A 27754-nucleotide genomic window follows, 5' to 3' on the forward strand; every position below is an offset into this window, starting at 1 on the left:
AAAAAAATTATGTGTGTACTTTTTCAAAATAATAATGAAATGACAGTTGCTTAGTAGAACATTTGTTCAGTGTTTAGGACAATCACAATTTTGTACTTAATCCAAAAGGGTAACTAATGATTTTTTTTTTATGCAAATTTGCACAAATGCATGCAAAGATATTAAATGAAGTTGGTATGGGTTTTCTTTTAACGTGACTTTTAGTAATAGGGGGAATTATTAACAATGACACAGCGAGTTTCAACATTGTTTTTATTAAGCATATTAACAAAACTATCATTTAAATGTTTTAAGAACGACTTTCGTTTACTAGTAATGAGCCACAGTATGATCAAACGGATGACTGAAACGTATGACTGAAACGTGACAAAATTATGTAAATTAAATTGACGGCATAAATTGTATTGGATAACCAATCACGTTACTTGTTCTTGTTGGCATGCCACAATGGCGTGTGAGTGTCCCACAGACTTGCATATGAAAACAATCCATGTATTAACGCCATAGACTTACATATATAGTCCGTCGTCATATGTGAGTCCGTGATTTTCGCTATAAGCGCTGAGAAAGCTTTTTTTTTTTTTTTTTTTTTTTTATAAATATGAGTGCTGAGAAAACGGCAACGTAAAATGGCCGCCAAGGCACTTCCGGTAGATTCACTTTCTGACTGCGAAACGGCATGACAGTCCATTCACTTGTCTTTGGTGTGTTTACGGAGTTAGTTAAATACAAATTATGTTATTCCTATATAAGTTCGTAGGTGTGTCCATTTTCTTCTTATCCCAGAATGCACTGCGTCTTTCCCATTTGAACAAAAGCTTTGAAACTATGTAAGCCATATTTAGCGAATTGTTTCCTACAGCACCTCCTTTTTGTAGTGTTTTTGAGACTGAAGACTCTGGAGTATGACAAACTAGCCCCCTCTCTCTCTCCTCCGACGACATAATGACGTAAGATGTTCTAATTTCAAGGTTTTTTTATTCCTTTTGTGATCATTAATTCAAATTTTAACGATTTTTTTTTGCCAACTGGAGTGTGCAGTGTATACAGTATTGCTGTTTATTTTCTTCCGCTTGATGGCAGTAGCGAGCCGAGAAGAAGACAACCTTACCGTCACTATGTACTTACGAGAACGTCAGGTAAGAAACTAATGATAACGAGAGTTTATTTTGATCTTTGTGCCTCGTTGTGCTCCTAGACCAGTAAAGCTATTTTCAAACAAATAATGAAAGACAAGTGACAAGTGGATGAGCCTGATTTACAGTGCATGATTTGTTTGTAACATCAAAGCAGATGTACACGGAGATATGGAAAATAGAACATCTTTTGTTCAAGAGATGTGATACTGCCGCTAAAGGAAGGGTGAGCTGTGAAGACATTTACATGAACACGAAAGGTCAGACCCAACTCTACATTCTTTAGTAACTGTAAATGGAAGTGAAGTTTGGACGTATTTGGCAATGCTACAAAGTCAGCCAGACACAACAACAACAAAATACTTTAAAAGTATGCACTGTAAGGAGTTCGTTCATATCAATTTGACATAATATTGTTAATTTGTTATATTTATGTAATGTTTTTTTTCCCCCACGGGGAAAAAATTTATTAGAACATACCTACTAGATAACATCATACAGTACATCAGCATTTTCCACTCTGTGTGAGGTAACACTTCTTGAGACAATGTGCAATAACTTTGAATATAGAGTATATTACAGTACAAATGTACAGTCAACATTATTCTTAATGATATAAATTGTATGATTATTATAGCTCTTATGCAAATATGACTGCATGGGGCTTATTACATTTGCTGCCACCTGTCAAAATGCTAACATGTAGATTAGCTACTTTAAACTATTCTGTGTATTATCTTTATATTATTTTTTTCAGGTCTTGTTTGTTTTTGTATGTTAATATAACTTGTGTACGGCTGTCACTACTGTAACATCTGTCTTGGGGATATATACTGTTAATGCTATGTGGCTATTTTAAGTACTTGCAAAAATAATTACCATACATAATTTATAGTATAATAAAATAACACTAAATGATGCCTTAAATTCCCATTTTATTGTAATGAATGTAAAAATAGAAAATCAAGTCACAGCAATCATAAATATGTCATTAGAAGCAGACATAATGGAATCAAAAAGAAAAAGGAGAGTTAAAAAGAATGTTTTTTTTTTTAGCATATTATCTTTCATACATCGCTGGCACATTTGACCAGAGGCAATAGTGACAAAGTAACTTGATTCTCACTGCTGCTGTGCAGCTTGAGTGCATTCCCGTAAACCGGGTGACTGTTATCAGATGACCCGTTATTGTTCTGAAATAGTCTCCACCTTGTGAGTTTGAGAGATGACACATTCCTAGTTTCCTTGACTATAAATATACTCTCCATTTTCCCACCAGAAATATGAGAGCATATCTGGACCGTGGCTTCTCATGGTGTGAAATATTTGTGCACTGACACTGCCAAAACAGGAAATGATGTCACAGCGTGAGTGCCGACCTCCTTTACACCTGAAGAGAGGGAGGGGCCAGGCTGGGTTAGACCAGAAGAAAAACAAGGAAGTGCTCACAAGTAGTTCAGTTTGTGTGTGTGATCACTCCTACACTTGGCGCGGGGGAAGAAAAGAGGAGCTGATCCTTCCAGTTGGTTTGCCAGCACGGATATGGATGTTCCCGACTCACCGCATGGAGATATGGGACTGCTTCGGACCTTTGATTCGGCAGAGTTCTGCAGCTGGGAGAAAATTGGCTCAGGTGGATTTGGACAAGTATACAAAGTCCGGCATGTTCAGTGGAAAACATGGCTGGCTATCAAGTGCCCTCCTTGCCTTCATGTGGATGACAAGTAAGTCCCGCAAACACTGGAATCACGTCAAACTGTCTCAGTCCTGTATTGGGTGGGACAAGTTTGAAAAATAATACAATTATGATCCCCCCCCTTACACGCACACAATATGGCGAATGAGATTTAATATGTGATTAGTTTTTTTCAAACATAACGTAAACATACAGGTCATAATAATATATAATGCAAACAAATCTGTGGCTTTATCATTTCAACATGTTTCATAGGTAAACATGTGGACTACAATTCTTAAGCACGGAACTTATCTAGACATTATATGAATAAATAAATAAAATGCAATAAACACAAACAGTATATATATATTTTTAAATGTAATCTTTTTGCGATTTGAAAATTTAATTAGACTACATTGTGATCCGATATCAATTCAAATTTTATTAATTGTTCAGCCCTGGTTTCTATTTAAACAAATTCTCACTTTCACATCAATGGGTTATCCTTTGCTGACAATGTCATGGCTATTTTTAGCAATGCAAGTTAGGGCTGTGCAATTAATCCAAATTCAATTACAATTTCAATTATTACACTCCACAATTACAAAATTGGCATAATCATAAACAAAAATAAAATATTATTAATACCAATTTTGAGTTGTTTAAATGTGTATATATATATATATATATATGCACCTTTTTCTATTTTAAATGTAATAAATTGTATGGTCCAAAAGTAACTTGCATAATTATAGTGTTTCAAAAAAATTAGTTTGTCTTAATATTTGTTACATTTTTAAACATTTTCATGTTTTGTACCAAAAAACAAATTATTGTCCTCATTATGATTTCAATTATTACCAAATGAATTGTGATTATTATTTTCTTCATAATCAAGCCGCCCTAATGCAAATCGTGACTTTGGAAGTGCCTTTTGCATTTTTAGTATATTTAGTATTTTTAGTACTATGGCTTGAAAGTTCTCCAGCCTGATCCCAATTGCGAAACAAACGCTTTAAAGATATGCTAATCCCCCCTAATTAACAATGATATAATCAGCCACCAATCTAAGGGCGGAGTTCTTTTTGAATAAATTAAAAAAATGCTAAGATTGGACTCACCTTTTAGGTCCCCGCCCAAATTTACTCAACAATGTAGATAGCCTATGTTAACATAATATGAATTGATTGTAAAATATCATTTCAATTGAACACATTACAGCGACCAGAGTGGCTCTTTATTCAGTCTAAACTAGTTTGCAGTCCAAAGAAAAACAGTATGATGTCAACTACAATCTACAATCCAAATGGGAATTGAAAATAGACCAACGCTCATCCAGTGTATAATACGCAAAACCCTATTTGAGGTTTGCAGATATAAAAATATTGTGAGTGATGTGAGTATAAATAATAATAATAATAATAACTAGACAAAGTGCAATTTCTGCTGAAATTGCGTGGGAATGCTAGGATTTGAATGCATGTGCTTATCAGGTAAATTGAAAGATAAAAAGTACAAAAAATTGGTCCAAGTGGGGTTTGAACCCAGGTACTGTTGTGGAAGGCAATTGATCTAACTTGACTTGTTTGAAATCATGGCTAATAGCGTCTTTTTTGTGTTTGTTTTTTAAAGTGCCATCTGATGCTGAAAGCGAACATGCATTTAATCATTTCGGTGAAAATATAACCCATTCCATATTCGGTAGTCACTTAGTATCGAACCATGCATCTGCCATGTATACATTTGCAATGTAAAGTTCAACGTGGCATTCGACCCCACAACCTCCGGGTTACCGGACAATGTACTTTACAACTGCGCCACTCAACGGTGTTGGTAATGATGATTAGTTGTATGTAGGGAAGTGGGCGTGGAAAGTCAGTCCCATTGAAAATGAATGGGGAAAAGCTTATGCTCCAGCATTCCCACAATAATAATGATAATAATAATAAATTGTATTTATAATGCATTTTACACTTCCAATGAAATCTCAAAGTGCTATTGGTATTAGCTCTATTAGCTATAGTATTAGCATGATCTACACTGGAGCTTCACACACATCAACACTTTGGCAACTGAGCCAACATTTACTTGTCTTCTTTCCAAAAACAGTCGTACAATACATACGATCCAAGTGTTGATGCCGACAGCAACATCAAAGTTCAATCAGTCAACAGCTCACAGATAACTAAAGGGAAGTGACAATTTCAGTCTGCAGAGGAATGACACTCTTCCGCCAAACTTGTGGCGCAACTCAAAGCATGCGCTGAACCCGAAGCCGAGATGTTATCAACTGTGAACATCTCCAAAGTACACATTGGAGTCATTTCACTGGGCTCAAAGGCACCTTTTGTGTTTGCGAGTTGCCGGCTGCCGCTGTGTGGCACAGACAATAATAGAAGCTGTCAAACCAGTCGTACCGGGCATGGCTCTTAAAGTGTGGGGACATTGTTTGGTCCTGTTTGGATTAAGTGAAGGATTAGGCAACAAGTCAATGCCCACCTTCTCATTTACTCTTATATCTGCACAAAAGACTGACTTAAGTTACATACAGTAAAAAAACAAAACGTATCACTTGTGATTTTTTTTTCTCTTCTTAATTTCAGTTTAGTTTTTCATCCAACATGATAAAATCATACTTGATTCCTATTAAAAACGTCCTGCTTGTGACTTTTCCCCTAGAGTAAATTTTTTTCTTTCCTGCAAAGTAATGATTAATTGCTAAATTCATGTGTTGGCTTAATTTCCATGCTACCTGTTTGTCTGACTTCCCTTTTGCTGATATACTGCAAAGGCCAACATTTCTAGTCTCTGAGTAAAAATAGTCAATTGAAATCCCGCTCAAATTTACTCACAAAATGGATGACTTGACCGGAAGGCTGGCGTCACACAAGAATACGAAGCCTGTCATCAGTGTCACACCTCAATGAAAAGTTTGCGTAAACTATCGGTGTTTATTAGTTGTGCTAGATTCTCGTCATATACAGTATCAAATGTTCTTCATGGAACTTTGTGTGAACTCAGGACTCTTTTATTGTACATAAACACATTTTATAAATATTTACCTATTTTTTTTTTTGCATGTTTACTTAAGTCAAGTCAACAGTGCCTTGGGAAAGTAATAGGCCCTCTTGAACTTTTTTGACCTTTTGCCACATTTCAGGCTTCACAAAGATATCAAATGTGGGTTTTTTTTTTATCTGAAGAATTAACACCAAGTGACAATCGTGAAGTGGAACAAAATTGATGTTTTTAACTTTTCATTATTATTATTTTATTTTATTTATATTTTTTTACAAATAACGGAAAAGTAGGGGCTGGCAACCAGTTCAGGGTGTACTGCCCGAAGCCAGCTGGGGTAGGCTCCAGCGCCCCCAACCCCCCACCCCCCCTCGCGACCCTTGTGAGGAAAAGCGGTTAAGAAAATGGATGGGTGGATGGATGAAAAGTAGGATGTGTCAAATTTTCACCCCCTTTTCTCTCAGTGCAGCCAACTGACTCACAAAGTTTCATGAGGATTTCCTGTGAGTAGTATATACAGTATATTTAAGCATGAGGTTTTCCTTATTTATTTATTTTTATTAAAACTGTCTTTTCGGGAAATATGCCTAGAAATGAGTGGCCAGGCAAGCTTATGACATAACCAGGATAGAGGAACACTTGGACACCTGTTGATTTATATTACTGGGGTCTGCCTGATTAAAAGGGAAGTCAACCCCCTCCAAAGAATTATTGACAATATGTTATATGTGACCTCTAGTCTAAACATGACATTTTGATTAATACTCCATTTGCGGAATATGAGTTATGCAGCAAAATCCAGCTGTTTTTATCCATCTGAGGGGGCAGCCATTTTTGCTGAAGATGACATCACAGCAATGACCAATCACAGCTCACCTGTTTTTTGAAACTGAGCTGTGATTGGTTGTTACCTGAGACCTCAGCAACTGTGATGTCATTTTTCCTCAACAGCAAGTGGCAAAATGGCCGCCCCTTGAGATGGACAAAAATGGCTGGATGTTGCTTCATAACTTATATTTCAAAAATGTAATAATCATAATGTCTAGTCAGGTCACATATAACATATCATTGTCAAGAAATGTTTGAGGTTGACGTTCTCTTTAAAATTTGGATTGTAGTCATAAAGTTTTATAATTAACAATGTCTGCTGGTAGACACCTCCAGTTTACAAGTGAAATTAAACAGGGCAAGTTGTGTAAAATTACAATTGACTCTATGATTAATGACATTGTTGTCATTATTGCTGCAAAAAAAAAAAAAGTACATGAGACAACAATGAAGTGCTGTAATTATCCTGGTACGTATGTACATGTTTGTCGCATTACACTTGGCATGCATCATCACAAAATGCCAGTCATGCGCATGATGCTGTTTCATTGGCAACTTGGTGCCAAGGGCTCCCTTGAATCACACTGCAGAGGAAGGACAAGCTTCAGCTGACACACATGTAGGAAATGACTTATGCAAAACAATCACTGTGACAATTAAAGAGACTTTATTTATAAACAAATGTTACTATTTCGAGGGAGGAAAAACAAAGTGTTTCTCACCCTGAACTCATTGAGTGTGAAATTCTTACCTATCGGACATCCTGTTATAAAAGATGCACATTGCATTGAAGGAAAGCTTCTTGCCTTTTACTAAAGGCAAAATTCCTACTCAGTTACTTTTCCCACACATTCCACTAAGGCAAGAATTTATTTTATCTGAGCCCCATTAAGAGGTTGTATTTTTCAAACCGCTTTTGCTTGAAGATATGTACTCTGAGTGCATGATTGACCCGCACAATTGCGTTCTAGTGATGTCAACGGGGCCAGTGGGCTGATAACGGCAGCTGGGCAAAGGTTGAGCAATGCAAAACAAGAGCGCTCACTCACCTGCAGCATTCCAGGCCCATCTGGAATGTCCTCAAGGCCTTGCCAGAGCCACTGGACAGTGTAGGCATCGTTATTTATTATGCATAGATGTTTTGGTCTTATAGGTTAGGCTTACACTGAAATAAAAAATGATATGATTAAAAAATATGAAAAAGCTGTTTTTTTATCAAGAGCAGAAGGCGGCCATTTTGTTATTTGCTGTCGAGTGTGAATTGACATCACATTTGCTCAGGTCTCAAGTAACAACCAATCACAGCTCACCTGTTTTCTGAATCTGAGCTGTGATTGGGTGTTATCTGAGACCTGAGCGACTGTGATGTCATTTTCACTCGACTGCAAGTGACAAAATGGCCGCCCCCTGAGATGGCTAAAAAATGACTGGATTTTGCTTCATAACTCATATTCCACAAACGTAGTATTTATCAGAATGTCATGTTAAGACTATAGTGAGGTCACATATAACATATTATTGTCAAGAAATGTTTAAGGTTGACTTCCCCTTTAAGATTTGCAGTCTTTTAAAAGGATACTTGATAACTTTATCAATTTGTTGTTGACTGAAGATGTCCTGTGCTGAAGAAGTAGGTTACGACCAATCATAGCTCAGTTTACTGACCAAACCCAGAAAACAGGTAAGCCATGATTGGTCGTTACCTACTTCCTTAGACAGGTGATGTCATCTTCGGTCGACAGCAAGTGGAAAAAATAGTTTTTAAAGGTATTAATTGTACGTGAAAAATAACTTAAGTTATCAAATTAATTCTGGACAAAATGTTAACTTTTCACTGCTGAAAATGGCCCAATGAGTCAAGTATTCCTTTAAGCATTCATTATGACAATTTCACAAAGTTCTACCAAATACCAATAAGTGTGGCTTAAATGGAAGTCAGTAAATCTTAAAATCAGACTGCAACAATAATGCAAACAAATGTTTGGCTTTAACATTCAAATTTACATGTGTAATACGATAATTTATATGTAAACATGTTGACTGCATAAATTTTTTACAATATGTTCTATATGCCACACTACTAGTCTAAACATTGAACATTGAAAAATTTAAAGATTCTACACACTGTTACTTTAAACAGCAAAATCCACCTGTTTTTATCCATCTGCAGGGGGCAGCCATTTTGCAAAAATGACATCATAGTTGCTTAGGTAACGACCACTCACGGCGTTTGGTCATTCATAAACCGAGTCGTGATTGGTCATTACCTGAGCCCTGAGCAACTGTGATGTCATTTTTAGTCGGCAGCAAGTAGCAAAATGGCTGCACCCTGGATTGGATATGGATTAAAATGGGTAGATTTTGCTGATTTATTCATATTGCACAATAATAATCAGAATACTATGTTTAGACTAGTGGGGCTGCAGAGAACATATTATTTTAAAGATTAAAAAAAAAAAACTTTACTTAACATTTAAGTGTTGAACATTTATAGACACTGTATACATAAACTAGACTAGGTGCAATTTCTGGAGAAATTGCGTGGGAATGCTGAAAGCTGAATGCTGAGATTTGAATGTATGTGGAATGCTTATGAAGTAAATTGAGAGATAAATGATGAAATTATGACCTCCTGGTTACTGGACAATGCACTTTACCAACTGTGCCACCGAGCAGTATCAGACAGGTGGTAATGATGATAAGTCATATGTATGGAAGTGGGCGTGGAATATTGGGACTTCAAGTGGGAAGTTCAATGTCTGTCCCATTGAAAATTAATGGGGAAAAGTTGATTTTTAACGTTAAATTATGCGAATACTGTAAGTAATGTGGAATCAGACGATATATACCCCGGGAGGCGGGAATTTTTGAAGAAAGTTGAAATTTGAACGGTGTAAATTGGAATTATTATGTGGGAGTTGTTACACGGCAAAAAACTGTGCAGAATAAAAATCACAATAAGATACGCTGAAGCATTCCCACAATTAATAAAAGACAGTATACATATTTGGAAATTGCATTCTACCACACTGTGTTGTTGATTTGATATTGAGTAACTGTTCAACCCTGCTTAATTCTAGAGCCATTATAAAAGTCTACAAGGTCGTGGCTCCAAGGCTAATGGTAGTAAACATTAACCATGACCGTCCAGTCAGCATGACATGCAGGCTTCTGGAATTTGTGTAAGGCCAGGTCGGTGAGCAATGCATGAGCCTCCAAATGATTTGATGATTTAAAATATGTGACTAAAAGAGGATGGACATTACGGGTTTGTTTTAGATATGTTGACTTAAAGATCTTTAAAAAAAAAAAAAAAACACTTCCTAAGGTTGCCCCTCTCTGCACAGTATGTGTATATTGATGTGAGGATGTATAATTACATTTATTTTGGTCCAAACATGTACCCTTAAAATAGCAATCTGATTCTCACTGGGCTCTGACTCTGAGCTATTGTAAAGATGATCTGTTTATAATGTACACATTTAAAAACATTTGATTGGCTTAGGCCAGGGGTCTGCAACCTGTGGCTCCCTGTGTATCTAAAAAAAAAAGAAAAAAAAGTGAAGAAATAAATAGTAGAAATTATTATTATTATTTATTTACATTTTTATTTTTTAGATAAAATATTCTTTGAATTAATTCATTATTAAATGAAAAAAATTATTAATAAATATTGAGAAATGTCAGTCCAAACTTTTCAGTTGTCAGAAAAAGAGACAAAAGGTAGATGATAGTAAAGAAAAAAAGCCTAAAAATGTTCAAAAAGGACAATGAAAAGCAGAAAATTCCCATAAAATGTCAGATAATTGAATAAAAAAGGCAGAAAATAAAATGTTCAAAAGTAATTATATGTCCAAAAACAAAAGAAGAAATCCTGAAAATTAACATAAAATGTCCACAAAATTGCCAAAAATGTCAGAAAATTGATAGCACAAAAGGTAGAAAAAATGTCAACAAATAGCCATAAATTGCCAACAATGTCAGAAATTTAACTGAAAGGCAGCAACGTCTAAAAATGTATGAAGAATTACACACACAAAAAAATATATAAATTCAAAAACGGACTACAAAAGGTAGAAGAAAAGGAACTGAATTGTGCATATTTTTCTGTTCAAATATTTTGTGGCTCCAGACAGATTTTTTGTTATTTATTTGAACTAAAATGGCTCTTTTGACAGTCAAGGTTGCTGGTTTCGTCTTATGGATAGATTTAAATTCTACTTAGGTTACATTTCAGACATTTTGGATATCAATAAAGCATCAGTGAAACATTTCTTTACTGTATTTGTAGTCACTCAAACCAGCGAAACTTCTTTATAATGTGGTCTTTTTTTCTTTTTCTTTTTTTGTTGCTCAGGGAGCGATCAGAGCTGCTGGAGGAGGCCAAGAAAATGGAAGCAGCCAAGTTCCGATACATCTTGCCTGTGTATGGGATCTGTGAGGATCCTCAGGGCCTGGTCATGGAGTACATGGAGACGGGCTCCCTGGAAACGCTCCTAGCGACCGAGCCGTTGCCCTGGGAGCTCCGCTTCCGTATCATCTACGAGACTGCTGTGGGGATGAACTTCTTACACTGCATGAACCCGCCCCTGCTCCACCTGGACCTGAAGCCTGCCAACATCCTGCTGGATGCCCACTACCACGTCAAGGTATGTTTCTGTCTTTTTTCACTTTCACTGATGGAAAAATATTAGTCAGAACATGCACTTATTAGAGCAAGCATGAGCCATTTGATAGTGGAGCCGCAACAAACTTGATACTTCCATATGACAGTAAAGTGTGGTATGTTGGTTCGCGTTGTGCTAAAACTTTTAGGATAAATAAAGTTCTTCTTAGCACACAGTTGTTGTCCGCATATTATTGGACATAATAATCTGGCGACAAAGATTCACTTTGCATCACTGCCCTTACATAAAGCTCCTAAGGCTCGCGGCGACCGAATTAGCCGAAGCTAGCGGCATGGTGCTAACTCCAATTCATGCCCCTTTAACCATTTTCTTCTTGTATCATCACAACATCGTGTTTGTTTCAGTCGTGTTGTTTTGGTGCTAAAAGCTAGGGAGCTAGCTAGCTAGCACCTGGGGCTAAAGCCAAACTGTGGCAGGGTTTTTGCTTTCTGGACCTGGATTTGCCACCTCTGGCTTTTGTCTTTTGGTCTAGTCTTTTAAAGTCTTATGTCTTAAGTTAGTTAGTTAGTTTAAAGTTTTGAAAGTCTATTGGTCCAAATCAGCAAATGCCGTTTTGGACAATTTTTGGCAGCTGAAATTTTTTAATGACTTATTATTTTACCACACATTATGGTGCTACAATACATTTTGTGGTATCAATGTTTTAATGTATCTAGCTAGTATTTTCTGTTTTAATTAGAATCAATAAATATAACATTTAGTAGTAGTAGTACACATTCTCACTTTAATGAAAAAGAAAGAAGCCTGCAAAATATTTTTTTTTTGCTGAGACAGATGTTAGAGCAAAAAGAAGCGGAAAGGGAATGTCTAAATAAATCAATGAACTGCCTCTGGTAGTATCAAATGGATGATTAAAGAAAAGCACCCAGTATTTTGACCCTGCCTTAAAGCTGACTCAAAAAGCTACAATAGTATTGTTCATAAACCAGCATTCCAGCTGTGCACTTCTTTGTCCTTTCTGTTCATTTATTTGACAAAGACGGCCTTCACTCTTACCAGACTTGTCTTTTTACTATGAGCAGATCAACTGAAACGAATGCAGTAGGTGGGAACCATCCATTTAACTTTAATAGCTGCATGTAAACTCCTCTTCCAGGCTTGTCCCTACAGGATTCCTTTAGTTCCTGTGTAAAGCTCCCTGTGACTGTATCTGTGTATGTGTGTGTGACTGTGCGTGGGCGTGCTCAATCCACTATGAAGGGCCTCTGCTGCATGCCGGGACTTGCTGCCACGCTCCGCATGGAAACTTAGTCACGTTGACCCTACGGGACGAGTAGTCAGGGTCTTGCTTATGTCGTCTCTCTGTCTCAGATATCAGATTTTGGCTTGGCTCGCTGGAACGGTCTGTCACGGGCCGACGACATCAGTAGGGACGGCTTTTGTGGCACCATCGCCTACCTGCCGCCTGAAAGCATCATTGAGAAAGACCGGGTGTCGGACACCAAACATGACATATACAGGTTGGAATTTTTTAAATATCTGTTTAGAGTTCTGTTAACAACAATGTAACGAGTCGTGTGTGTTTCCAGTTTTTCCATTGTTATCTGGGGCATCCTCACTCAGAAGAAACCCTATCAAGGTAAGACCAATGTAATATTTGAATTATATATATATATATAAGTGTAAGTAGGGGTGTTAGAAAAAATCGATTCGGCAATATATCGCAATATTACAGCGTGCAATTCTCGAATCGATTCAATATGCGGCCAAATCGATTTTTAAACATACATTTTTTAAGGAAATATTCAACAAAGCGTCTTACTTAGGGTTAGGATTCACACATTAAGCATGGAAGAATGTTATATTAATGGAACATTAAGCCTAATATTTTATTTCAGACTGCAACCTTTTTGTTAAATGCAGCGGCTCCGTTATAAGCCTGAATTTTCAGATAAATAAATAAAAATTCATACAAATCTTACAGTGTACATGTACAAGTTTACTGATAAGTATTTTCTAAATTTGAGTCAAAAATAAATAAATCGCAAAAGTATAGATTCATATTGGGATTAATCGGCATCGAATCGAATCGTGACCTATGAATCGTGATAAGAATCGAATCGCCATGTACTAGGCAATTCACACCCCTTAGAGCAAATCCAATTTGCAGAAACTTCTCAAAGTTAGAATACAGTCATAATGTTAAGGATAATAAAATTCTCGTGACAGCCCTAATTACTAAGGCTGAGTATCAATTCTGATGTCCTCAATCGATTCGGTTTTGATTCACAAGAGTTCAGTTTGATTCGATTTTGATTTGTTTCAGAGTCGATTCAATTCAATCCAATATCGCCTCATTATGAAACATCAATTGTTCTTAAATGTCAAGAACATGATTTAAAAACTCCACAAATATTAGTAAGTCAATTTTGTGGCGGCAGTAACTTGTCAAATGATTTTGTTTAGTAATGAAAGTAACGTGTTTTAATCTCTTAAGTGTTACACGAACATTAACATCAGCAAGGATGCGATGAAAATTCGAATAATTCAAAAATAAATCAGGTCTTTCATAAATGTAAAAATACTTTTAAATTCATGTGAAAGGTAAATTTCAAGAAAATAGTAAGATTTAAAAAATTGGCCTTTAAGAATCTATATATATTTTTTGAATTTATGGGAAATAGGAATCGGATCAGGCTTGAAAAGGAAAATAGATTCAATATCGATTATTTGATTTTGTTGTTTTTTTAAACCCAGCCCTACTGATTACTTTGAAATGGAGCAAATGTTGAAGTTGTTTTTTGTGTCTTTTAAGGAGAGAACAACATCTTGCAGATCATGGTGAAGGTGGTGAAAGGGGTGCGTCCGGATCTGGGGACAGTGCCGCGCAATCGCCCTACCGCATGTACCGGCTTCCTGAATCTAATGCAGCACTGCTGGGCAACCAGTCCTGAGGCCAGACCCAGCTTCCAGGGTAAGTTGTTATTCTCATCAGTTCCTTATTTTTCAGATATACCTCAACGTGTTCTTGGAGAGTGCAACTCGTACGTTTTAGCTACATTAGCATAACAATTCTGTTCTCTGTTATTATTAAATGTTGACTCATGATTTCTGACTCTTCCAGATATCACATCCGAAGCTGAAGCTCTGTGCTGTAAACCTCAAGAGGAGCCCAAGACTCCCATCTTGCCAGAGTCAGAGCCTACTTCCTATGATGGGCTGTCCCTTCACCAGGTAGGTGTTGAGTCCCTGTTCTCAGGGAACATTAACAGTGCTGCGAAGGAAGAGCAGAGGTGCCACCTCCAGAAACCCAGGTCCAGAAAGTGAAAACCCTGCCACAGTTTGGCTTTAGCCCCAGGTGCTAGCTAGGGAGCGCCCTAGCTAGCTTCCATGGTGCTTGTTTACCCGCTGTTCACTCTTGTTCACTCTTACCAGCTAGCTAGCTTTAGCCCCTGATGCTAACTAGCCAGCTAGCTAGCATCAGGGACTAAAGCCAATCTGTGCCAGGGTTTTTATTTTCTTGACCTGGATTTGCCACCTCTGCCAGTGAAGCGTGTGCGGTCACATTCACTTCTTGTATCATCACAACATCCCGTTTGTTTCAGCCGGTTTGTTTTGGTGTTAAAAGCAGAGGTGGCAAATCCACGTCCAGAAAGTAAAATCCCTGCCACTGTTTAGCTTTAGCCCCAGGTGCTAGCTAGCGAGCTCCCTAGCTAGCTCCCATCGTGCTTGTTTACCTGCTGTTCACTCTTGTTCACTCTTACCAGCTAACTAGCTAGCTAACCCATGAAAAAAATTTTTTTATTTTTTTATTCAGAAATTCTAAGTCAATTTTGCAAGGACATATTTTTGCAAAAAATTACTACTTTAAAATAAATAAACAAAGTCACTCAAGGGTTAATGATATTAATAATAATAAAAAATACATTTATTTTGTAATGCACTTTATATGTCCAAAAAATCTCAAAATGCTACAGATGAGGGTTCAGACTATTTATAGTAATACAGTCAAAACCATAACATCTAACAGAGTACCCCCCGCCCCAAAAGGGTTGAGGAACAAACCCCCAACTTTAGGTTGGGAGGCAGCCTATTCCTGAGCCATTGCCGCTCCTACCGTGTGTTAGTTTATTGCTCGCGTCAGCTGGAAATCTTCATACCTCCTTTAGGATATTAGCAAACAGTAGGAGTGGCATAGCTCAGGTGGTAAAATGGCCGTCTCCCAATCTGAAGGTTGTGAGTTTGTTCCTTACCCCTTGTGTAACTTTATCTATATATGTATATTTTAATAAACTAGTCAAATGTACTCCCCAAAAATATTTCTAACACTTACTTCTCTAGTATACGGTAAAAATACTTTGAGTAAAATTTACTCTGAATATTTTACTCTTCCAAGTGTAAATTTTACTCTGTTTAGAGTGGGACCAAATAGACACTGTTTAAAGTAAAATGTACGATACTCTACAAAATGTACTGTGTACCAATAAGCAAGGTTAAGAATCACTGCTGTATTATTATACATAAATACATTCAAAAACGGCTATTAACATTACTATGTGTACACTTTTGTCTATCAATATCATGTTATTATGTTTTAGATTTGTACTTGTACATATATAAGTTGTATATAATTTTTATGTTTGGAAAGAAAAAATAAAATTAGTAAGTAAAGTAAGTTAAAAAAAAAAGTTATTTTCCTATGTAGCCTATCATGATGTTTTTTCCCTCCATTTTTTATTCTTGGGTATGTTTATCTGCAAAGGTGCTCTAGCCACTGTTATTATCATTGTGAGCTATTTTCGGAGTAAATGTTTGATGAAAACAATAGTGACTTGGCCAAAGAAGAATGTTGACTGATGGGATTGCTCAGCCTGTCTGCAGTGTCACATCCGCACTGTTGAATAAACACAAGTTGCAATGGCAACACACTTGGCAGCTATTACTGAATATTTACTTGTCTGTTTTGGTTCAAGATTTTGAATTTCAGTAGAGTCATGTTGGAATGGTTAACCATGAATTGAGCAAGGGATATTAAAAAAACAAAACAAAAAAAAACATGCATCCCCCCCCCCCCCCATAACTACTGTTTTCATACCCCCAAAAGTCAAGAATTATATATTAATTTGATCTTTGCCCACCCTAGCTGATGAGCAGAAGTCTATTTTCCATAATAGGTCAACATTCTGATCATGCTTGAAGTTTTGTTGTATTTATTTTTGATCTGGTCTATTCTCTCCACAGGTTAAAACCAGTAAGCAACCAGTGCGTCCAGTCTCTGCCATGCTGCCTGAAAAAGACTACACTTTGTCCGAGCTGTTGACCCAAGTGGATTCGGGGATCTCGAGGAGCTTTGACCGACTGAAGGAAGAAAGCTGCCACAGCAAAGACAACACTTGCAAGAGGCTGTCTGGCATGTCCTCTGCCGATTCAGCCTTCTCGTCGCAAGACTCCATAACGCTCTCTTTTGAGAAGGAAAGCACCATTGGTAAGAGATAACTAGTGAATAGCAGCTACTAGTGTTGTTGTTGTTGTTAAGTCATTCAAACCCGAAAACTTTTTTTTTCATTGCTGATACCGAGACCGATTATTAGTAGGCAAGGAGGCCGATAACTCATATATGGAGCTGATATTCTTTTGCAGTAAAATAAAACATATTAGCATCAAAATTGTAAAAATTGAGCACTTTTGTTAACTCATTTGCTCCCAAAAACATATAAATACATTCTATTTTAAATATTACCGTTCTCCCAAAGATGTTTAATGTATTTTTTTATGCTACAGCATACAGAAGGCTCTGATATAGCTTCTGAACTGAAGAGAACGATTAAAGCAATGGTAGTTATTACAAAAAACGGCCAGCAGGTGGCAGCAGAGTATAAGAGATCAACCAGGGCCATGTTGCAACAAACTCTTTTTTCCCAGTGTTTTTAACAGGTTTGTGAATAATGATAAAACGTAGCTATATTCTAATGCTAATTGCTAATTGAAATATACTTTTCTCCTGATGAAAGAAGAGACTCTAATCTTTCTTTTGGTAGGTTCCATGTTTTTATAGCAATAGAACACAATATTCTGTGGGCCTTGCAAAATAAGTCAAAATCCTGAATACAGCCATTGACACAAGGGGTTGCTTCAGTGAAAATGGCTGGGAGTGAATGAATTAAAACAACTTTTCAAATGTTCAACATATTCATTTAATTTAAAATACAGCAAATAGACAGTTTTGTTTTAAAATTCTAATAAGAGTAAATACTTTTCCTTCGTAAATTGTTTTCCAAAATATTAACTTAACTGAACTTTTTCTTAAATTTTTACACAATCTCTTATAAAGTTAAGTGAAATTTTAAAAGTTTCCATGAAAGGAACCCAGTTTTAAATTTCTCTGAATCTCTGTGCTTGTGAACATAGCAAATTTTGGGTTCTCGTCAGTTCGTCAAATAGTTCAATCAAAAGATGTTTACAGTGAACATTTGTCAGAACATGTTCAAAATTTCTTTCTTTGTCTGTGAACATCTTTGCAACATTTTACAAACCCTGAAGAAAACACAAAATTCACTAAGTTCGCAAACATTCGCCTCCTAGAAAGATAACAGCTTTATTGGCCTTAAGATTTGTAAAAATGGTCGATGCCGATATTCCTGAAAATGCCAAATATTGGCACCGATAATTCGTGTATCCCTAATAAAAATTTAATACTTTGTCCTTCGCTCCCAAAAACATATTTAAACGTTTTTTTTGTTTTGTTTTTTTGCTAGAGCATACAGAAGGCTTTGATGCAGCTTCTGACCTGAAGAGGTCACTTAAAGCCATGGTAGTTATTATAAAAACGGCCAGCAGGTGGCAGCAGAGTATAAGAGATCAACCATGGCTATGTTGCAACAAGCTCTTTTTCCCAGTGTTTTCAACAGGTTTGTGAATAATGATGAAACTTAGCTATATTCTAATGATAATTGCTGCAAAACAAAAACAGATATAAATATACTTCTTTTTCCTGATGAAAGAAGAGACTCTAATCTTTCTTCTGGTAGTTTTTATAGCAATAGAACACAATATTCAGTGGGCCTTGCAAAATTATTTAAAATCCAGCCAAACAGCCGGGAGTGAAGGGGGTTGCTTCAGTGAAAATGGCTGGGAATGAATGAGTTAAATGGCTTCTTCTTCCTCTTATGTAGATTCTGCTGAGGTCCACAAAAGGAAGTTATGCGACGCTATCAAAACAAAAGACATCGCAAAGTTGATGAAGATCCTTCAGCCGCAGGATGTTGACCTTCTCCTTGACGGAGGAGGAAGCCTCCTCCATTACGCCGTCACCTTAGACAACGAGGAAGCCATCAAATTCCTTCTGCTGAACAACGCCAATCCCAACCTGGCCAACGCACGCGGCTCCACCCCTCTCCACATGGCCACCGAGAAGCACCTGAAGCCCCTGGCGGAACTTCTGCTGGGCCGGCGGAGCACCAACGTCAACGCCAAGGACGAGGACCAGTACACGGCTTTGCACTGGGCGGCCCAGAACGGCGACGAGGCCATGGCGCGCCTGCTGCTGGACCGGGGGGCGGCCATCAACGAGACGGACGGTCAGGGGCGCACGCCCGCTCACGTGGCCTGCCAGCACGGCCAGGAGAACGTGGTCCGCGTGCTGCTGAGTCGCGGCGCCGACGTCAGGGTTAAGGGCAAGGACGACTGGACGGCGCTGCACTTGGCTGCCTGGCAGGGTCACCTGGGGATCGTCAAACTGCTGGTCAAGCAGGGGGCCGCCGACGTCAACGGCCAGACGTCGGACGGCCGCACCGCACTGCATTTAGCCTCCCAGAGGGGGCAGTACAGAGTGGCCCGAATACTAATCGAACTAAAGGCAGACATTTATATGAAAACGGTGGAGTTCAACACGCCTTTGCATGTCGCGGCACAAACCGGTCACACCAGCACGTCCCGCCTCCTCATCAAACACCACGCGGATATCCACGCTGAGAACAAACAAGGATTTACTCCTCTCCACTTGGCCTCCCAGCGAGGCCATCTCGCCACGGTCAAGATGTTAATCGAAGAAGGGGCCGATCCTCAAAAAGGTACCCGGGCCCAAAGCAGCCCCGCAGAGAGCGGACACTGTGCGCTTCTGAAAGAACTACTCCTTCACTGTCCAGACGGGGGCGCTCTGTCAAATGAGCTGGGCCCGTTGCGCCCGGCAGACCAGAGCGGGTACTTGCCGGAGGACCCCCAGGACTTAATTAGCCAAAGCTTGGCGCCGCCTGAGCCCGAGCAGCCACCGGAAGCCAAGTCGCTCCCGAGGAGAGTCGTCATTCTCAAACTGACGGAGCACAAAGACAATCCGCAGGCCAACAGCTCACAGTGTGCGCCAGCTTTGTGCTAACACCAGCAAAGACACTGCTGAAACTGTCAGAAAAGAAATAAATATATATATATTTGGATGAATTGCTGATGCCCATCTGGTGCTTCACAGTTAGACCATCAGTGGAATTGAATATGCTAAACGCCTTGTGTCTGCATTTGACCATGCTGAGAACAGCTTCCATGTAAATGTTTATTTATGACATTTAGAATTTTACTTTTGTACCCACTTTTTTTTTTCTTTTTTTTTACTGCATAAGAACATTTGGTTATCTGATAAGGAAACAGATTTGTGGACCTTTTTGAGAATGTTGCACTGTACATACCTGTAAATTGTATAAAGTGGCACACAAACCTTTCATTATTGTTTTAGAGCCATTATGAATTTTGAAAAGGTTTGACAATGTTCTGTGTTACATATCAGTGCTACATCAGGGATGCCATTAAAATAGCTTTAACCTGAATTTTTTAGCTTCTGTTTTTTTCCCCATTTTCAACTGAGACATACATTAATCTGGTATGGAGGGTCCTAAATTTACAATATGGACAAAAATATGAGTTTGCGCAGTACGTAAGCGTAATGCTGCCACATCGCGTTTTGACATAATTTTCACGTTTTAAAATGATAAATATTGTTAAAACATAAAACTTATGTAAAAACGTGAAAATTATCATGTAAAAACATGATATGTTTCTTTTTTTTCTTTTTTTCATGGTGTGGCAGCAATACGCTTCCGTAGTGCAACACCCTAAGAACACGCAGCAAAAGAAGCCATGCTTACGTGTTGCCATAGTTAATGTCTCTATTTGATTAAAAAAATATCTATAACCAATAAGTGGTTTTTTTACATGCAAATATTTACGGTAATTGTTATATTATAAAATATTAAATATTGTTAACAATATTAAATATCAAAAATATATCTAGAACCAAGACAATTTTTTTTACCTGCAAATATTTACAGTAATTATGTTATATTATAAAAAATATATGTTAAAATATTAAATCTTAATATAAAATATTAAATCTTATTAAAAATATATCTATGACCAAGAAGTTTTTTTACATGCAAATATTTAAGGTAATTGTTATATTGTAAAATATAAAAATTAATAATAAATATTAAATATTATTAAAAATATATCTGACCAAGAAGTGTTTTTACATACAAATATTTATGTAATTATGTTATATTATAAAATATTAAATAGTATTAATAATTAATATTATTAAAAATATATTTATGACCAATACGTTTTTTTTACATGCTAATTATGTTATATTTAAAAAATCAATATTTAAATATGAAATATTATTAATATTTAATTTTAAATATTATTTAAAAAATATTTGACCAAGAAGCGTTTTTTTTTTTTGCATGCAAATATTTACGATCATTATGAGTTCACTAATGCGACGTTAGCAAAGGTTATATACAAATTCCCTGAAAATAAAAATAAAACTCAACAAATGACCTAAATATAAGTCTAACTGTGTAATGTGTCTACAAAGTCATTTACCACATGACAAGAAGCAAATAGATATGAAAACTATTTGCTAGTGTGCTGTAGCAATCCGGCTAAACGACTTGCCTATGTGGCGGCCATCTTGGGAGAAACAACCTTCACATTAAAGACAATACACAGATGTTGTAATTTGCTGAAAATGAAAGCTATTGAAGGCCAATTCCGAACAGCCGGCCATTTCTGATATAACCTGCAATGCAACGCACCTTGCTTGTTTTTTGGCTGTGACTAGCATACAAAACTATCAGAAAATCACAGTGTTCGCCAACTTTGTGCTAACACCAGCAAAGACACTGCTAAAACTGTCAGAAAATAAATAAATATATATATATATATATATATATATATTTGGATGAATTTTTATTTGTGACGTAATTGTGACGTAAGCTCGGAATTGTCCGTGCAATATTGTTCCATCCTCCATCAACCGGTAAGTAGACCTAGTCAGAAAAACAAACACAAACCTTTATTTATGATTCATGAGAAAGCCAAAGTATCTTGTTTCACTTGTCTCAGATTTAGTTCTCACAACTGCTCTCAGCACCCGCATGTGTGAAACAATAATGGCCCTTGACATGCGGTCGAGCTGGCGTGTCTGCATCTGCACTCTCATCTGGAGTGAAATCACAGCGTCTCCTCTCCAGACCCCACAGATCACGCGCAGGTTGGCAAGCGCCATGGGAACGGGCCCCGAGGAGGATCACATGATGCGCGCGCGTGATTAAGAAATGAGTGAGGGTGCTGACGTTTACCTGCAATTTCAGAACGTGTCATCACGAAAAAACCTCGTCTCTTCCCAGACAGACACCCTGCATGCAGACTTGGCACTTGGAACCCGAGGCATGCTGCAGGGCGGTGCTTAATTGTCCTGTCTTTAGAGCTCGGGTTTGCAGAGATGCTGAAGATGAGTGAGATGTGTAATTTGAAGCCGCTGCTAACCGGGTGAAAATTTGACAGTTTATTAGACCTAGCTCCATCCATATCCGCCAGGTCCTAATTTTTGTGTATTCAAAACGTAGGAAAACTCTGGCCATTGACATCCAGCGATTAGGCTACTATTCGTCGTACATCATGCACCGATTCATATTTATCGCCTGGAGCGATCGGCCCAATAATGGACCAGCTGTTCGTTAGCGCTGTTAGCCGCTAGCGCTATTAGCCACCGTTAAGCGCTTTTACTTTTGTTTGCGTACGCAATGGATAAGGGTTTATAACTTACAATAATATATGTGAATTTAAGAAAAGTGCATGTTCTGTTTATTTTTTGTTATTCGTTCATTCATTTGCTTTCTTTTCTATTTTAATGATATATTATTAAATATAATAACTTATTGTACATTATCATGATATAAATTATAGCTGGTAGGATAAGTTCTTGTACTCCTTCCAACTCCCTTTGAACATGTAAATTGTTTCTTTACTAATAACTCTTTTCCATTTTAACTTTTATTTTTCTTTCATTCACTTATATTGTATAGTTTGTATTGCATTTATATATTCACCAAACCAAACTTGTGCCGTACAATACAAAGTCTTTTTTTTAGTGCCCTTAAAAGGCGATTGGACGTTATTCCCGGACGAGGTTATGTTGTTTACGTCGGTCGAAATAGTTGTTAAGCCGTGAAACGCTGCCACGAAAAAAATCCAAATAAAAGCGCTCCAAGGCATTGGCCTCCATATATTATTTGGTAAGGTAAGGTTTATTTTGAAGTTGGCCCTCTCATTGCGTTGTGTGTTGACAGATAGGCCTACTTTGTCAAATACGATGGAGGACCAAAATTGCCAAAATTAAAATAAATGAGCGGATAAATAATTAAATAAAAGTGAAAATAAAAACGAATATTAAAAAAAAGGCTATAATTCAAAAATTAAACACAAATAAATAAATATGAATGGAAATAAAGACGCTTAGGATCTCCCCCTCATTTGAATAACATTGCATCTCGTGTTTCATGTGACAGCATCTGCAGCATGAAATAAATATGAGAGCAAAGCGTTTTTATTTATTGATTGACATTTCATTCTATTTATATATTTATTTTGTATTTTTATCAATGACTAAAAGATGCAGCCATATACACTTTTATATTAAAGATGCATTGTGCAGTTTTAAAAGGTAATGTTAAAGCTTTTTCTACATTATGCATGCTCCACCAATGCCCAGAGTACGAAGAGCCCTGACTGTTTTACTCTGACTGCACCCATTAGCTTTTATCTTCTCTTTATAGTAGAGTGTACGGACCCTGCACACTCCACAGTTTCTTTGGGGAGGGAAGGGGCGGAGTTTTTCTTACCTCATTTGAAGTCATGTCTTCGTTTGTCAACTGTGACTGTCACTTTAAGATTGTGCACGTACTCGCACGCTCACCATGAACGAGCCTGACACAGATGCTGCAGTTACGCTTTGGGCCGGAGATGGCAGTCACGAGTAAAAAAGATGAATATCTCTCTCTATCTTTTGAATTATATTTTTATATTCGTTTTTATTTCCATTTTTATTCATTAAGGTATTTATTTATTAATGCGTTTATTTATTTTAAATTTTCCCCATAATGTAAACTGTTTTACTCCACTGTAAAATCGGGAGCTGCCTTAGCGGGAGAAATGACTGGAAACTACGCGGGTTGACATTCCCCACGAGTCGGGAAAGTAGGCAAGTATATGACATGGTTGTGGGTACTCCAACACAAATACGTACATATGACTCCGAATGGTCCCTATAGGTGTGATTCGTGTGAATGTGAGTGTGAATGACTGCATATGAGGACAAATAATACACAACATGGATAGATCCGGGGGTAACAGATGGTTTGTTATGTTGCGTGGGGGAATATTGGTTGGAGCTTATATTCTAATTATTGATGAATCATCTTCCTTTTTTTCTTCTTCTGCTTCCCTGTCTTCCCACTCAACATTTTGGATGCTTCTCCTCAGTCCTTGATGAGTGATGAGTGTCAGTCCCCTTAAAGCAACACTAAGGAACTTTCAGTTCATGTTGATTATGGCGGCGCTATATGGACCAAAAGCGGTAATGTTATTCCTGAAAGAAGACCACATTTCCCATGAGGACAAGCACATTGCGTCGTTTTTGAGCTCACGCCAGCGAGCGAATTCCGGGCCAATGTTGATCCTTGACTGTCCTTTTATCCGGGTAGCTTCCCCTTTCCTTTTTTGTCTCCTCAGACAAAACTTTTCAGTTGTTTTGCAGCTTCTGCCAGGAAAGCAGTTATCGTGCCTCGACATTCAAATTGACTTCCGTCTTTGTAACGAATGGGAAAAGGGGGAAGTGACGTATGCCACAATAAAACAGTAGCACATTTGTATTTTTTTTGTGTGGCAGTGTTCCTACCATCCTCCTCAAAGTTGCTTAGTGCCAGTAAAAATGATACAGACGCCTTCAGGCCATGACACCATTCAACTAGTTTTAAGTTGATGTTTCATCAAAAGAGATATGGAAATATTTTATTAAGTTTGAAAAGTTCCTTAGTGCTACTTTAAGTTGTGACTGTGGAACCACATTCACGGGGCTAATGTGAGACTTCCGGTGTCATAAAGCCAGCCCTGTTAATTACACAACATGCAATATCAGTATGACACACTACCATATTGTGGGTATAAAGTCATCTTCCTCTGTAAACAAGCAATGGAGATGGGATGCCAGATGGTTTATGGGTTCCTTTTAAATTATTATTATTACAGTATTGTGATTATTTAGCATGTCTTTATCATCATCGTCCCCACAGCACTAAGGCATAGTTCTATATTGGCATCCAAAAAGGTTAATGGTGCTAAAAATCAGTTTCTCAAGTATTTCTCAAGTATTTAGGCTTTGCTCGCGTCTGAAACGTTGCATGATTTCCATCCTGCCAGACGGTGTTTTTATGTTTGAATACAATCAGGACTTTTCACTTTGGCTGAGGCATACACGCCCGCACTAGTCTGTGACGAGCCAATTATGATGCTCTCCCAATCATGGTGCAAGGTTGGAGAAACACGATTTCCACAAAAATGTGACTTCATCAAGCCGTTTTCTATACTAACGAGACTAAGTGCAATTTCTGCAGAAATTGCGTGGGAATGCGGGAAGCTGAATGCTTATGAAGGAAATGGAAAGATAAATTGACAATTTTAATTGTAGTTAAATGACAAATGAACAAAAAGAAAAGTTGTGTTGAGAAGTTGTACGTATGGAAGTGGGCGTGGAAAGTGGGACTTTGAAAAAGTTCAATGTCAGTCCCATTGAAAATGAATGGGGGAAAAGTTGATATTTAACATTAAATTGTGCCAATACTCTAAGTAATGTGGAATCAGACTATATTTTCCCAAGAGGGTGTGAATTTTTGGAGCAAGTTAAAATTTGAACGGTGTAAATCATAAAAAGTGTAAAAAGTGAGGAGAATAAAATGCTATAATAAGTATAAGAATAAAAAATCCCAATAACATATTCCACAATTACCCTGATTACTGTTTAATACTAGGGGCTCTATTTTGGTAGATAGCACATCTGCTGTGGAGTGCATTTGCTGTGGGAATCCTGATTCATATTTGCAGATGTGCTTCCAACCTGTCGAGACTGAAGTGTGCAACTAGCTGCGTTTAAATAGAGCAATTAAAAAAAAGCAAATGGCTCCAAACGATTACACGATTATTCAAATAGGTGTTGATTAATTTGATAATTGATTAGTTGTCGATGAATCGATTAATTTCGACAGCTCTACAAAATTACCAACATTGGGTCTAATTTGCCACAGGGCAGTGTACGCTACGGCATGCTCAGGATTTTAAAAACAGTGTTTTAATATCTGTGTTGAAGGATGGTCCTCTCTAACGCAAATAAACCTCAGATCACTGCACACCCCTTTTATGCTGGGTCAATGCTGTGTACTGCTTCAATTAGCACGACAGCCGGAGGCGGGCCTAGGACGTTGTGGCCGGGCGAGCAGCTACTTGCTCACAAGCACAACCCCCCCAGCAAGACAAAATTGAATTGAGGAAAACTGTATCATGATAATTCAAATCAGTCGCTATCAATAATTATTGTTGTTGTTTTTCTCCTAAAAAAAAGGCACCCGGAGTAAAGAGTTAGGTCCTTTTATTTTAACACATAATATATAACTTTTACAGCTGAACAACTGACTTTATCTTTTTGCCATAGTCTACTAATGTTTCACTCTCCTGATTGTGACTTGAGTGCGATGGTAACCCATTACCAAAAAGACGTATATTTAAGTATGCTTGAGGAGTATATTAGGAGAGTATACTTCCAGTTTACTTTTCTTGTACTTATTGGAAGTATACTACTGTTATGTGTACTTGTAAGTATACTGAAACATATACTAAAAGTTTACATACTGTAGTATATACTTAGAAGGCACTCGCTGTAACGGACTAAATTAATAGGTTACATTTATTTATAAAGCCCTTACATTATGTGGCTGGATAGCCTAGAGGTCAAAGTCACTACCTTAACCTTTGATGCCAGAGGTTGCCGGTTTGATCCCTGTTAATTAATTACTGAGGTTTTTGCTGTAAACTAAACTGTGGAATTAACTATACCACAAAGTATGCTTTGTTTCAAGTATATTTAAGTATACAGAATAGTGTACTTAAATATACTATAAAGTATACTTGTAAGTATGCGTAAGTATACTTGTTCAATTTTAGTACTATTATCATAGCAGTCCGCCTGTTTTTATTGTTTGTTTGTTTTTTCTCCGCTCCTCCGCTTTCAGATATGTTGCGTGGATACGTTGATTTGCAAGACTTGCGTCATCTCCTGTCTCATGCGTCACTCTCCTCTATGACACAGCGCTTCCCCTTCCTCCACACATGAAAATCTGTGGAGATTTTCTACCGTAATGTATGCGGTATCCACGTAAACCGCCGCTTCTCTGCTTTCAAAAGCCGTTGGAATTACGTTGTTAGCGCTAGCGGTTCAGGAATTACGATGATTTGAAAAACAAGTGTAGTTTGGATTTGGAGGGTTAATATACTTTATAATACACTTAAGTATACTTTTAAGTGTACTAAAGTTGGCACATTTAGTCCCAATGAGTTTACTTGATATTATGTACTTAAAGTCTAATACTTTTTGGTAAGGGAAGGGTTAAGCTGGCTAACAAAGTTAGCACGTCAAAGAGAGGGAAACCCTTTGCTGCTACACCACATTTCCATTCAGAGGTGTTTAACAGGGTTAGTATGGACAATGTAGTTTTAATGCAAGAGTTGTACTGGTCATTTATTCGAACAAAGCAAAGCAACACTTGACATTGTTAGCTAATGCTAATCTGTGCTAACATTGCAGCTCTCTGACTGACAGTCAGACAGCTTAGACTGGTACGTAAGTTCTTCTGGATCTTCGCTGGCTGTGAAATTGTGGGAGGAGAACATCAGTGCGTGTGGCTATTTTAACCAAATTACCCCAATTTTGGTGTAACAATTCAGAATGACTTGCTTGCTCACTGCTCAGACACATTTTCGGGACTAAATGATTTAGTTGGGTTTGTAATTTCACACTCAATGGGTAGACACTCCAGAGGCTCAACTATTTTTAGAACCAACAAGTAAATCTTCCATATGGTTTCCCCTTT

At 37.5% G+C, this 27754-nt stretch overlaps 1 protein-coding gene across 4 annotated transcripts; it reads left to right on the forward strand.

Moving 5' to 3' along the window:
- The first annotated feature begins 682 nt into the window (after positions 1–682).
- On the forward strand, positions 683–20101 carry ripk4 (receptor-interacting serine-threonine kinase 4). Of its 4 annotated transcripts, none has more exons than XM_086057998.1 (11): positions 683–950; positions 1035–1139; positions 1291–1396; positions 2416–2860; positions 11018–11309; positions 12660–12808; positions 12878–12927; positions 14104–14262; positions 14413–14522; positions 16530–16773; positions 18461–20101. In XM_086057998.1, the coding sequence occupies exons 4-11, from the start codon at positions 2679–2681 to the stop codon at positions 19657–19659; spliced, it is 2385 nt and encodes a 794-aa protein (XP_085914124.1). In that variant the 5' UTR covers positions 683–950; positions 1035–1139; positions 1291–1396; positions 2416–2678; the 3' UTR covers positions 19660–20101. The 4 variants fall into 4 exon arrangements, with proteins under 4 accessions (XP_085914124.1, XP_085914120.1, XP_085914123.1 ...); XM_086057994.1 differs by having other exon boundaries at positions 1294–1396; XM_086057997.1 differs by having other exon boundaries at positions 1084–1139; positions 1294–1396.
- Positions 20102–27754: the final 7653 nt, after the last annotated feature.

The sequence above is a fragment of the Leptonotus elevatus genome, chromosome 16, assembly GCF_054856555.1.
Source record: "Leptonotus elevatus isolate MCC_2025b chromosome 16, RoL_Lele_1.0, whole genome shotgun sequence".
Taxonomy (NCBI): Eukaryota; Metazoa; Chordata; class Actinopteri; order Syngnathiformes; family Syngnathidae; genus Leptonotus; species Leptonotus elevatus.

Bases quoted from the DNA above. Each gene is read 5' to 3' on its own strand.
- ripk4 (XM_086057998.1), top strand. From the start codon at position 2,679: ATGGATGTTCCCGACTCACCGCATGGAGATATGGGACTGCTTCGGACC. The intron at 12,928-14,103 runs GTAAGACCAATG...GTGTCTTTTAAG, and splicing joins TCAGAAGAAACCCTATCAAG to GAGAGAACAACATCTTGCAG. The intron at 16,774-18,460 runs GTAAGAGATAAC...CCTCTTATGTAG, and splicing joins TGAGAAGGAAAGCACCATTG to ATTCTGCTGAGGTCCACAAA.